The sequence below is a fragment of the Myotis nattereri genome (assembly GCF_964212035.1).
Source record: "Myotis nattereri genome assembly, chromosome: 9".
NCBI lineage: Eukaryota > Metazoa > Chordata > Mammalia > Chiroptera > Vespertilionidae > Myotis > Myotis nattereri.
Genome location: NC_138084.1, coordinates 25,009,678 through 25,023,890, shown reverse-complemented (window position 1 = coordinate 25,023,890; position 14,213 = coordinate 25,009,678). Strand labels below are relative to the sequence as shown.

The 14,213-nt window shown below is 37.7% G+C and overlaps 1 protein-coding gene across 1 annotated transcript in view; it reads right to left on the bottom strand.

Moving 5' to 3' along the window:
• Positions 1-13,311, bottom strand: part of SLC5A12 (solute carrier family 5 member 12) — a gene marked incomplete at its 5' end in the record, with an annotated part of 34,948 nt that extends 21,637 nt beyond the window's left edge. Inside the window, 6 exons of the mRNA XM_081098070.1 lie at positions 1,950-2,090; positions 2,196-2,350; positions 6,566-6,633; positions 7,472-7,523; positions 8,987-9,052; positions 12,973-13,311. Of these exons, the coding sequence (XP_080954196.1) occupies positions 1,950-2,090; positions 2,196-2,350; positions 6,566-6,633; positions 7,472-7,523; positions 8,987-9,052; positions 12,973-13,311 (821 nt within the window). The remainder of the gene's footprint in view (positions 1-1,949; positions 2,091-2,195; positions 2,351-6,565; positions 6,634-7,471; positions 7,524-8,986; positions 9,053-12,972) is intronic.
• Positions 13,312-14,213: the final 902 nt, after the last annotated feature.

Here is a 14,213-nt window from a genome sequence, read left to right as displayed (position 1 = left end):
CATTTATGACTGACCTTTGAAAGTCAATTACTCATTTTCTTAATCTCAGAGGAGATCTGAAAGTAGGCTAACTTTACATTCGTCTGAGAGAATAAATCTCAATCTGTCTCTAGTTGCAGGGACCAGGAGAACAACACTGAGCATTTTCTTGGATCCACTCATTGTTTGAAGGGAATTAAATCCACCCACATTCAACTGTAAGGACACACATTCATTTCAAAGGCCCCTAAAACCTGTGCTGTACAGCTATACCTAACTTTCACAAAACCCTTCAATCAAAGTATTTATTTATGAAGCAAATAAGTTAAATAATTATCCCATTGAAAAGTTTTTATTCTACATCATTTACATTAGCAAAGGGTCTTATCTCAAAAGTTGCTTCCTTGGGAGTAGTCTAGCCATGTTTACCTTTGAGTTTTGTTTGTTTGTTTTTATTGGTAGGGGTTTGAATTAGAGATAGCCTTTTGGGAATACAATTGATACATAAGGTGACCAATACTTATGTATGGCATTGGTTGCACTCTCACTATTCCTCCATCCAGGCAACTCTGTGTACCAGCTTCTTCTGAGTACATGGGATATAGCAGTGAGCACACAGAAGCCACCTTCATGGAGCCGGATATTCTGGGACTGGAGGCAAGTAATAACTGCTGACATCAATTAAATAAATAAGATTATCTTTGATGTGATAAGAAATATAAAGAAAGTAAACAAAGGCAATGGGAATGGAAAATAAGTGACTGTGCTTGGATGTGCTGGTCTGAGCTGGGAGATGGGATGGCATTGAGAAGGGTCTTATAACCTACATCAACTCCTCCTACCCTCAGAGCACCACTTCCTGCCAGCAGTGCTGACAGATAAATGACACCTTCAATTCTAGTTCAATTTGAAGCAGAATTTTAAACGACTGTTAATTTTAGATGACTATCAAGATCAAAGACACATTTGATCTTAAATACATTTTCAGAAATTCAGCTATTTGATAAAGTGATGATTATGTGTGTAGAGGATTTATTAATACTATTTATTATCATAGGATATAAGTATCTTACTAGTGAATTGCTGAAACACTAGATAATACTTTCACTTCTGAGAATGTGTGAAACATGTAAAGTGATATATTCCCTTTTAGAATGCAAGTTACAACATGGTAAACCATGCCCTGGCAATTTTACCTTTTTTTCAGTCTACCTAAGAAACTGTGCATTGAAAGTACTTTAAAATCAGTTGCAGGAATATTCATAGCGACTGATTCTCGCTCTAAGAAAAGTTGAGGGCATCCTGACAAGTCAGGGGGGAGTCTGGAACCTTGGACAGCAGCAATGGGGATATAAGCTATGCTAGTTTGTTTCTATCAGTTTTGCAAAAGAGTGTGTACCTTCCTTTGGTCCCCACTGGAGAGCGTGGGCTGGCTGGCAGGGACTGGAAGAGGCTTGACAAGCTGTGTGCCTGTTGGAGTCCTTTGGAGTGAGCAGGCCTGGCAAGGATATCCTGGCGGGACTTGGAGCACCGAGAGCCCCATTCTGACCTGCCTCATTACCTTGGGTTGTCTTCTTTTTCAATCTCCCCGTGGACATTTTAAAGGTATAGCCATGCTGAATCAAATCAGTGATAAAGGTCAACTTGTCACAGAAACTGTAAGAAATACGTGCTGCTTACCTCTGCATCACTCACTGCCCACACCTAATTTAACCTAGTTATTTCTCAATAAATGGAGGCAGGAAATGATGGAGAGCAATGGCAGACAGACTATTAAGGTCAAACCCCAGCTCTACCACTTCCTTGCCAAGATGGGAATAGTAATGCATGCTTCAAAATATCGTTGGAAGAATTAAATGAATCTTTCTGTTTCTCTGTCTCTTTTCTACACACACAACATTAGGAAGCATATGATGAGTACCCAATAAGGGCAGAGAAAACATAGAGATGTTTCTTTATTCGTAACTTACAGCTTGGCATGCTTCTCTGTTTTGCAAGAAATGCATCGCTGGATGGTTGACTGATTAACTCCGTAGATCCCGAGCCACGTAAAAGTTCCTCCCACGGAGATGGTCCAAAAAGTGTGCCGCCTGAGAGGATCGACATCAAAGCTACGAGGCAGGGAGAAGTGAGTGAACAAAGATTTGTTTTTTTTAGGGGATTAGATCATGCAGCTAAATCTTTATAAAACATGGAAAAAGTAGCATTGGACATACTCAATTATGTGTAGTCGAGATCCATTTGTTGATAACTCTAATACATTGTAAAATCCACCAGCTTGAGCCGATCCTTGAATGAGGACTGTTAAGAAGCCCACAATCATGACCACCATCTGGAATGCATCTGTCCACACCACTGCCTTCAATCCTCCCTGAAATGGAGAGAATGGGTGAGAGTTCTAAAAATGAAGCCTGCAAACTTCCATCGCTGTAAATATGAACCATATTTCTTTCTTTCTTCTCTCTTCCTTCCTTCCTCTTCCTTTCTTTCTCCCTTTTCTTCTTTCTTTTTTTCAGCACAGTTGCTGAGCCCCTTTTATGTGTCAACTATGATGTTAAGCATGGAATGAAGAGGGACAGATTTCTTCCTTAATTTCAGAGTTTAGGATCCAGTGGGAGAAGCAGATACTAGACAATAATGTAACATTTTACTTAAAATTGTGGAAAGTGAAATTAAAAAGGAAGGGTTCCTATTAAAGCATAGAGCAGGGAGTCCTGACATGGTCTTGTGAAAGTGTCACTAGAGCTAAGTTCTGAAGAGTGAGCAGGAATTTATCAGGGACAGAGGACAATGAGGAAAGGGGAGCAGCATGTGTGAAGCAAGGAGAAGCTGCCTGAGGAAGTAAGAGAGCTAGAATGTACAGATTGAGGAATATATAGAATGCCCAAAGGGAGGTGACTGAATTTGCTAGAGGCCAGATTTTGACAAGGCCACTTAAATGATTTCTCAAGAGCAATAAGAGAACATTAAATAGATTTGTATAATAGATAAATAATATTTGTTTCTCAGTAGTTGCAGTGATGATTGTGAGAACAATAAATTGCAAGGACCACAGGAGAAAAGTTGAGAGACCAACTCAGAGTTTATTTCAGTAGCCCATGTGCAAAATGACTGCAATTGAAGAAATAGAAGTTGATGGATTTCAAAGATATTTGGGAGGTAAAACCAACATAGCTTGTGATTAATTGAATACATTTGAGGAGAAAGTGAAGAAATTGAGGATAATCACCCATGTCTGCTTTGTGCAACCTGAGATTTCTTTTCTTTTGTAGTGACAGTGAATAAATTTTGGAAAGCCGAGATGGTAGAATAGTTAGAAAGAAGAGAAGAACTAGGAAGGAATGGTAGAATCTGGATATTAATGGAGAAAGGAGTTTTAAGAGCTGGAGGCTGGTCAAATAGTGAGATGAACAAACTAGAGTGTCAGGAAGATGGATCTAACCGTAGAACACAGTGTGATTGGACAAAAGGTTAGAAAGGGGGTTATCAAACCTGGCTCCTTTTTAGAATCACTTGGAGAAACTGAAAACAAACAAACAAACAAACAAACAAAGAACAATGTCTGAACCCTATCCCCGGGAGGAAAATTGAGATCTGGGGTAGAAATCAGTCTTCAGAGTGTTTTATGAACAATCCCCAAGTGATTGTAATGTACAGTTCTAGTTGAGAACATGTGGACCAGAAGAAAACAGGAAAGAAAGAAGCTACTAGAATAATCTAGGTATAAAGTCCCTCAGAACAATGGTAAAGGTGGAACAAGCAAATTAGGAAAGATTGAATGAAGTGGAAGGCAGGGGTAGGTGGATGGAAAGAGATCAACCAAAGAACTAGTATGCATATATGCATAACCCATGGACACAGACAATAGGGTGTTGAAGGCCTGAGACTGGGGGTGGGGTGGGCTAGAAGGGTTAATGGTGGAAAAGGGGGGATATAGGTAATACTTTCAATAATAAATATATAAAAAATATATAGATAAATAAAAATAAAAGAGCTTTGGAAATGAATAGCACTATGAGAAAGCACATGGTATTTTTAACAATAAAAAATAGAATGATCTTCCTTTGCTACTCCTCCAGAGTGTCAAGAACTTCTGTGAAAAGATCACAGGCTTCATCATTGTACCATGAGTGTCACTGAAATATTTAATCAGTTTGTGTTGCTTACTTTACTAAATTGTGTTTACTAGATTGCAACCAGGGCTTACATTCCTAGAGTGCCTACCCCTGGGCAGCAGGAATCACTTCTTATTCTTTTACTATCTTAGGTAATGTCTTAGGCTATGCAGCCAATGGAATTATCCATGTAAAGAGACTGCGATATGTGTGAGCAAACATGTTAGATAAAGAACCTACCATTTTGGTGAGACACTGGAGCCCCTAACCTGGCTCGAGTGTGGAGAAGGGACAGAGGTGTGGTGGGAAGAGATTAGAAGGGTGGATTTATTCACTTAATGAAAGACTTTCAATACTAGGCTAAGAAGCTTATGCTTTATCATGTAAACAATGGGGAGAATTAGGTCAGTCAAGTGGCATGAAGAAATGGATGTTTTAATCTGCCAGAAGCTAGCAGGATAGAGGGAAGAACTGACACCATTTTAATAGTCCATTTAGTTCATTTTCACTTACTGTGATGATTAAACTATCCTTACTTGTTTCTGACATCTTACTTTTTGGTTTCTATTTGTTCTACTTTTTCTGTTTGTTGGGGTTTTTTTTTCCTCTTTTCTTCTTTTGCATAAATCAGTTGAGGTTTTGCTTTGTTTTAATTCCATTTTTCCACTTTGATCATTTTATTTAAATGAGTTCCCTTGAAATTTTGCCATAAATTTTTATTTTAAGTAAATTTTTATTGATTTCGGAGAGGAAGGAAAAGGAGAGGAGAGAGAGCTAGAAACATCAATGATGAGAGAGTATCATTGATTGGCTGATTTTTGCACTCCCCACACTGGGGATTGAGCCTGCAACCCTCTGCATGTGCCCTGACCAGGAATTGAACCATGACCTCCTGGTTCATAGGTCAATGCCAAACCACTGAGCAACACTGGCTGGGTGGTGGTAAATTTTCTTGGTTCTTCACAGTAAGCTCCTGAAATATCATTTTGCTAAATACACAACTATAGGTTGATAATTGTTTTATTTCACTGCTTTGAAGATGTTAGTCCACTCTTTCTGTCTTCCACTGTTGTTGCTAAGTCAGTCTTTAGCATCCCTAGCACTGTATCTCCTTATCACTGTATAGGCAGGTACCTCAGAACAACTAATCTCAGATAAAGCCAGATGCTTAAGGAGCAGGAGTCTATTTTTAACTTAGGGAGAATTGTGCCTGGAATGGAAGGTAGAGAGAACAGAATGGAAACTTTGTAGCATAAACAACTGGTGAGCTTTGCAAAGATGATAAAAGAGAGATAAGGGCATTTTAAAATAGTATATTCTGGGGAAAGAGTGGGATCAGGGAGGAGGGGGTCAATAGGAGGGAAAAAGGGGGACATCTATAATACTTTCTACAATAAAAATAAATTAATTTAAAAGTTGCATATTCTCATGATATATGTTAACAGAGTATGTGTTATTCACATAATGCCAAAATACATGTAGGTCTGCTATGCGATAATATAGCAAGTACTTTATTGTTTTCTACAGAAAGGAGGAAAGAGAATCCAGCTACCTAAGACCCATTGTTGTATTCTTAGCTGGATACTTATAGCCTTTGTATATGATGTAAATGGCTTAGAGGAAAAAAGGTTCCCATGGCAGGGCACAGCAAATAATAGGTACTCAATGAAAGTTTGTTGAACTAAGTGAATTATAGCAATTATATAAATGTTGCCAATGACAACCAGGTTTCTTGGTTAAAGACTGAGCATGTGTAAAGCTAAATGTTAAATGTTATCATAGTAGCTCCACGAATAAGAGATAAAAGCAAGCTGTGGAATGCTCGGGTTTACAAAATACCAGCCATCCTTGTTTACTCAACCATTGCACAGTGAATTATAAACTCTAACCATGATTTATAATCACTGTAATTGAGCAATTTGTATTTTTCTCAGAAATTGCATTTGGGCCCTAGCCGGTTTGGCTCAATGGATAGAGAGTGGGCCTACAGACTAAAGGGTCCTGGGTTTGATTTTGGTCAAGGGAACATGCCCCGGTTGTAGGCTCAATCCCCAGTAGGGGGCATGCAGGAGGCAGCCGATCAATGGTTCTCTATCATCATTGATGTTTCTATATCTCTCTTCTTCTCTCTCTTTCTCTGAAATCAATAAAAAGTATTAAAAAAATAAAAAAGAAATTGCATTTGGTCACCTAATCCTCTGATCAAGGAGGTACTTTATTCATTAACTCTTCTCTTAGCCGTGACTTTCTCAAATGAGCTCAGAGCTTAAATTCCACTAATGGTTGATACCAAAAATAGTTTTAAATAAAACATCAGCACTTTCCTCAGGAAACTGCAACAGATAAGCCCACATACTTCTACTTAATTTTAGAATAGCAATTTCTATATTTAGATGCCCTGCTGCTGGAGATTTGCCCTTATCCTGTATTAGGAGATAGCACTAAATCCTTTTTCACAGCTAGATACTTACCAGAGTGCAATAGAATGTGCAAACAATTCCTGTTGCAAACACAGAGCCCCAGAGATCAAACCCAGTCACTACAAAAGGAGAAAGAATATTGAAAGAAGTTTTTCTGAGAAAAGCAAGCTTTACCAGTACAAAGTAACAATATTTTTGTCAGTGTTCGTTATGGGCAAATGAAAATCAAGTTAGAGTTTTCTCTTGAATGTTCTCACATCGACAAAGATTATTTTACTATAATTATACTTTCACTGAGTCCATAAATTTCATGTAATGTTAAAAGCCAACTTTTTATCCTAAAATCCCGAAACTTCGGATATGCACCAATTATTTGTCTTTTGTTTTTGTGTTACTTTAAGTATATCAAAACCAAATAAACATCAGCCATGAGCTGATATTTCCGAATATAAGCAGATAGCACGATTAAACTGAATATTGAGAACTTCCAAATATCATAGATACCATTATAAAATTGATTTCACTTTCTTTTTCCTTTTGGTTTCTGGGATTCTCTTCTCTCAAAAAGGGTCAAGAATAAATCTTGAAGTATAAGCACCGTTTATTATTATACTCAGGTTATCTGCTTTATGAAACCACTGAGAAATCACTGCATATTATGGATGATCTTACGTAGTGGTTGTGCATGTATAATACCAAAGCTCCCATCATTACAGTGATTACAAAAAACAAATGATTACACTGTGTGTTTTGGACCATGTGGGCAAAATCAGGTAACTCATTATTTGCATTACTTTCAATGTTCAACTTTTAGAGGTTTATATTGTGACTCCCACGGTAATTCAGGGCACCCTGAACACAGGAATGTCTCCCCAATATGTTTTAGGAATATTTCTCAAGGCCAGAATGCAGGCATAACAGTGGTGGAATGTGCCCAAGGAACTGTTGATAACTCACCTTGATTGAGCGCCAGAGCAGGAGCATACACAACCACTCCCGTATAGAGAATCTGGTGGAGAAACAAGCATGAGGTAAACACTGAGAGAAGACACATGGAAGGGAAAGCTGCCTAGAAAGTTCTTTATTGACCTTAGAAATGAATTTCCTTCAACTTGTTCACCAAGCATTTCATTCCTATCCACTCTAATTTGAAAGTTGCTGACCACTGTAGCTAGTTTGCAGAAGGGATATAAGTGTTAGGTGGAGGAATATTAGGGTTGGGCTTTTTAAGATTGCTGCAAATTTTGGGATTTTACAGCTAGATCTGGTGTTTTTCTAAAGGATAGAAAAATGGGCTTCAAGTTAAGTTTTAGATTCACTCTTCCTCTCTCTCTCCCCCTCCCCCCCTCCCCTCATACACATATCATAATGACACAAATATGTTTTAGCAGTTTGTAAGCTAAGGATTTTAGGAAGATGGGAAGCAACTGTGAGGAGGAAGTACTGTGCAGAGAAGACTAATGATGTGGGTCACCTGCACAATGAGTATAGCTCCTAACTCCCAGAACTGTGACCACTGCACTGATGGAAGTGGGTGCAGTGCCATTTCATTCTATATGAAATTTCACCAGTTAGAGATTTACGTGAGGGCTTGAAAAGGTAAACACCTATAGACAGATCATAGATCATTTTTTTCATCCTTTTATTTCTCTTAAATCCTTCAGCCTGTGTGAATGGGAGTTTCGATTAAGAAAGAGGAAGAAGGTTATCTTTCAGCAGAACATGCTTGGTGAGTAGTAGGAAACTCGCCAAAGATGTGCCTCATGCAAGCTGAGGCTGCATGAGGGCACCCCAGAGCCTGGGAGAGAGGAGAGGAGTCCAGATAGGGCAAGTGGGAGTATTGGTGTGGAAATATTGTCTTCAAATAATTTTCAACAAAACGAGTATTTCTGATTCAAGTCAGTTAACTAGACTTTTTCTTAATCAGTTAACAGACCATTTCATATCTTCATATCCAAAGCAACGTATACAGATTTTTTTAAAAAAGAGTTGAATATTAAGAAAATGCTTTATTTTTTTTGTGGTTTATGCTATACATTTGTTTGCTATTATTTGTATGTATATATGGGGTATATGCATTGGATAACTAGATGAAATCACATATCTCAAAAGTGTTATCCTTAAAAGAAACTATTTTCTTCTTAGAATCAAATTTCTCTCTTTTTAAAATATATTTTATTGATTTTTTACAGAGAGGAAGGGAGAGAGATAGTTAGAAACATCGATTAGAGAGAAACATTGATCAGCTGCCTCCTGCACACCTCCCACTGGGGATATGCCTGCAACCAAGGTACATGACCTTGACCAGAATCGAACCTGGGACCTTTCAGTCCGAAGGCTGATGCTCTATCCACTGAGCAAAACCAGTCAGGCATCAGATTTCTCTCTTAATTGAGTTAACTACCACCTGAAATAAACTAACCTGTATCTTGTCACCCACAATTCCACATTTGTAGCTGCCCTTATCCTTACCGTCTGCACAATGTAGATGACTGTTGCAGCATAGCGAACTCCTTTGTTGAATCGTAGTTGTAAGTACTAGAAAGAATAAAGAACATGCAAAGAGTCAGTGAGTCTTACCTAGAACTGCTAAGAAGTTTCAATTTTTTGTTATTCCTTGGAGTTTAGTGCTTTGGATTTGTCGTGTGCTTGTATGCTACTAGTACATACACGGCAGAACAAGAAAAAATATGGATTGTTTAAAGTCAAATATATATTAAAGCTCAATACTTGTTCAAGCTTCTCAAGATAATCAGGGAAGATAAATAGGTTGCTTAAAAAAATATGAGCATTCTGGCTTGCTACTCAGGATTTTCCTACTGGATATACTAAAGCCATTGTCACCTTTTATGTTCCCATTGCTCCAAAATTCACTTCAGGCCTTTATTTAATCTTTTCCAGACTACAGTAGTAGCTCCATAACTGATTTCCTGGATTCCAATCCTTCCCACCATTCTATTAACCACACATCAAGCCACATTGCTTCTCTTAATGGAACTCTGCTTATGTCTCTCTTTCTCAAAATCTTTATTCTGCATTCTGGATGCTTTATATTCCAAACACTCTATTGTCTGATCCATGCTTTTCTTATCTTAAGTAAAACTATAAAGACAGTATGGAGAAAAGGGTACATGAAAAAAAAATAACTAGATAAATAAAAAGACTCCTTGAATTCTACTTTGAGCTTTGCCACTATCTCACTCATTGATCTAAGCATCTGGTTCCTCATCCGTGAAATAAGAGAGACTGTTCCAACTGTATAATTTTACATATGAAAGAATGTATTGGCTTATTCAGAGCATTCAATGGCCACCTTTGCTGTGTCTACAGCTATTACTGCAGTCAAAAGTAAAATGAAAGTTCAACAGAAAAGTTGCACACTTCGGGTTTGCACAGGTAACATTTAACATTGTGTTCGATTATTTTCAAAACCCCAAACCTGATTTAGTCACATTATTTTCCATCTCAGGAAATAGCAAGTCAGCTTTTCATGTAGGTTCAAGCCCAAATAATATGTAACATGGTTACTCCTCACTTCCTCTCACTGTCCACATCCAGTTCATAAAATAATCGTGGGGCCTACCCCCCAATTTCAAAACACAGTTACTTAGATTATCTCCTCTGATGACACAAAATACTATCATATCTTGCCTAGATTATAGCAATACCCTACTAATTAGACCCTCTTCTTCAGCAGTTAAAACCTTATAATCATTCTCAACATCCAGGTAGTGTAATACTCAAAATACAAATCCCATCATCTTACTCCTCTGCCCAAACATGGTAATGACACATATCACGGTAAAAATCAATCCTTACAATGACCTAAAAGGCTTCATAACATTGGTTAAGACCCTATCAGACCCTAAATATCTATTTCACAACAAACATTTTGTAATATCATTTACTATGCTAAAGTAAGATTCAATAGTGATATCATATACCTATCCATCTAATTTCTCAAAATTTATATATAATTGCTATGATACCACAAGTTTAACTTAAAGAGAAATAAAAAGGAAAGAAATTTACCAAAAAAGTAATCTATAATGCTTAAAACCACTATAAAAGAAGATATACTGTAATAATATCCTGTGCATTCTTACAACAAAAAAGTTTGAATTGAAGAGTAAGGAGTTTAGAAGCCATGCAGTTTGATAAGCCCAAGAAAAATGAGAAAGCAGGTAGATCAGACACCAGCCTCTAAGCTAGTGTTAGATGTGAACAACAAACTGGATTTATTAGTGTGTGATAAAAAATAAAAAATAGCATTAATTGAAGTGGAGACAGCATGATGAGACTAATTATAAACAAAGTGGAGATAATGAAAATGTATGATATTGCAAATGAGCTGAGCCTAATATATAACTTGAGGGTGAGAACAATTCCTTATGCTTTGACAGGGGACAGGGTGGTGATAAAGTAGCACAGATGGCATATCTTAGTCTTGAAATCTCACTGTATATCAAAGCATTTAAAGCAGTTGACTACTGCCGTGTAATATCCACCCCAAAACTCATGGGCTTAAAAATCAAGGACTTATTATTTCTCATAATTTTGAAGATCTGTTGAGTGATTCCTCTACTTGATTTCTCTGGGCTTCCGTGGGGTTGAAATCAACTGGAAGATCAGCTGGGTGAGAAGGTCACTAAAGCCTCTGGTTGTTACTTGACAATGGCTGGTGACTAGGGTGTCTCTGTTTCCCTCTGTGTTCCCACTCATGCTCCAGAAGCTAGATCAGCTGGAACAGCTTCCTGGCATAGCAGTGTGAAGAGAGCATTCCAGGAAAGCAAAGGCAGAAACTCTGAGCCTAATGAAGCCTAAGCTACGCACATCATTTCTGTCACATTCTGTTGGTCAAAACAAATCACAAGGCCAAGAGCTGGGGAAATAGACTCTACCCCCTCCCATATTTAGTGCTTTAAAAGGTCCCAGAAAGAATATTTACCATATGGATCAGGAACAGGGAATGGATGATGAACAAAGAAACAAATTTAAGCTTCAATAGATAGAATAAGTCAGAATATAAACGTGGGGACAGTAGCAACAACCACAATAATAATACAAAACTCTCATGTAGCATTTACTCTGCCAGGATGTGTTAAAAGTATTTGCATATGAATGTCAACTGTAATTGAAAAATAAAAAAGGTTTTGCATTTACTCCTCAGAGATGTCCTTTGAGATAGGTGATTTTATCATCACTATTTCACATATGTAAAAATCAAGTACAGAGAAGTTAAGTCGTTTTCCCAAAGTCATGACAGAGCTGTCATTCAAGCCAGATAGACTTGAGTCTGGAGTCTATACTCTTAATCCCTATGCCACACTGCCAGTTCTTACAGAGCAAGAGACAATCCCAAAATAACTTCATATGTACTTTACATAACCTTGATTTCTTACTATTGGAGAATTTAAAAATATGTAGAGGGCAACAAACTTTGTAAATTAAATTTATATACTATAACCCTATAGGCCTTCCCATATGTACATGTATTTTAAAACAATAAGTAATTAGCTTTTCAACCCATGTTTGTCCCATGGAGGCACTGATATTGTAAATATTTTTCTATTTCTGTACTAATTTAATAATCATTTAGCTTACAGGATTAAAACAAACAAACAAAAAAAGAAAAACAACCCTCTTCTGTTAAGAGTCCTCTGCTGTGACTTAGTAAGGATGTTTGATAAGGAAAATAAACACTTTTTTTCATAGAAACTAAATATTGGACATGCAAATTTAATTTTTAACTTGACATTTTTCTTGAGAATTATTGCAAAGTCAAAACACGACTACCTCATTTCCTCTCATTAAAATAATCCCCATATTTGTATTATTGAGCAATTCTTTCTCATTAAAATATTTTCTAATTTTTGAAAACATTACCATTTCCCCTTTAAAAACTGGAGCATAGTAATAATTTGTATTAGAATGCTCATCTCTACTATCTGATGGAAAAAGATACAGACAAAATGGTTCACAGTAGGCTTTACTCACTATGCAAGCTAGACTAAGTCATTCACCTGTACTATCTCTGTTTTCCTACAGAAAATGACAATATTCATGATATACGTTCTGCGGGCTTTTCAGAATATGTTAATAATAATACAAATAATAACTTTAGCTCTCTCATTGAGAAGCTCTTAAAAGTTAGGCAATGTATTCAGTAGTCATACACAGGTTCTCATTTAATCCTTGAAATAGTCTCATGGTGTTGACTCCATGACTTTGTTCTACAGAAGAATAAACAACTGTGTCTGTATCCAAAGCTTAAGCTTTTCCCAATAGCATTGTCATATTTTTCTTAAAAATAAGTGATTATTCTTCAATTACCACATATTACCATTAAGAGGATGTGTATCATTAGAGAAAACAAGGAATGACAACAAAAGATTGATCAAGTGGAGAGAAAATAGCAACTCCTCCCAAAACAAAGAATAAGGGGAGAATTGTCTTACCTCATAAGTGCTGGTGATGCCAGATCTGTAGAACACAGGCAGAAAGAGCTCGGATGTGAAGATGATGACGAAAGTATACGCAATGAAGAAGAGTGTGAAGGAGGCCCCAAAGCGGTAGACCTCGGAAGGGGCCCCCAGGACAGTGACAGCTGACATGAAGCTGGCTGTCAGAGACAACGCCACGGGACCACAGCTCATTTGTCTCCCCCCAACCAGGAACTCCCTTGAAGTCGCCTTCTTTCTCTCCTTAATAGCAAAGAACACCCCAATTCCAGAAGAAATGATAAAGAGGGCTGCAAATACGACATAATCCCAAACCGCGAAGTTCTTCACCTCCATGCCGGGAAGTTTAATACCAGAGAATTGCTTTCAACCAGGTCTCAGGGAAAAGTTGCTTCCAGAAGCAAAGCTCAGTACAGCAGATGCTTTGCTGAGAGAGCAGACTAATTCTGTGAAGAGAGCGATGACCAGAGACACCTTTGTGGATCTTCAGACACCAAGCGGTACTCAGGGAAGATCTCAAAGGTTGATGACAGAGAGGAATCTGATAATGGTGTTGGTACCAACAGATGAGAACTTGAAATCTGCCCCTGACCAGGAGCTGTCTGTTCCTCTACTCAAGCATATGCCACAGAGAAAGAATTCAGATGTGTTCTGAAATTAATAACCAAGTGGGAGGTGGGGGTGGGGGATTGGAGGTGGAATGGACTTGCCAGATAACATGCTCTTTTATCTGCTAGATTTTTTTAAAAAACCTTAAGGTTAAACATTACTGGGAAACAGAGGTGATACAGGTTGACCACCTCAGCATTTTAAATTAGTCAAATGGAATCTGTGAAATGCAAACACAACCCCCTCAGCGGTGTCTTTGTCCTGAGTGAGGAAGGGTGGAGGATGTGAACCTGCAATCGCCTGAGGCAGTGAGTGTGGAGGGAAAGGAGCAAAGACCAAGGAATCAGGAGACCTTTGCTCAAGTCGGGTGAAGCTTCAGTGAGCTGTGATACTGTTAACAAATCATTTAACCTTTCTGAGACTCATATGGTCAAGGGAATAATGGTCCTACAGGGTTGTTATGAGTCTTTATGTGTCTCAAATTTCCTTTCCCTCTTTTATCTGATTTTTAAAATGAAAAAATAATATTTACTTTATTGGCTTACAGGGAAGCATACTGAACTTAACAGTTGATTCTCTCTTGAGTCTAGGCTTTAAAAAATAGACTTACCAAAAATTTAGTAAATTAT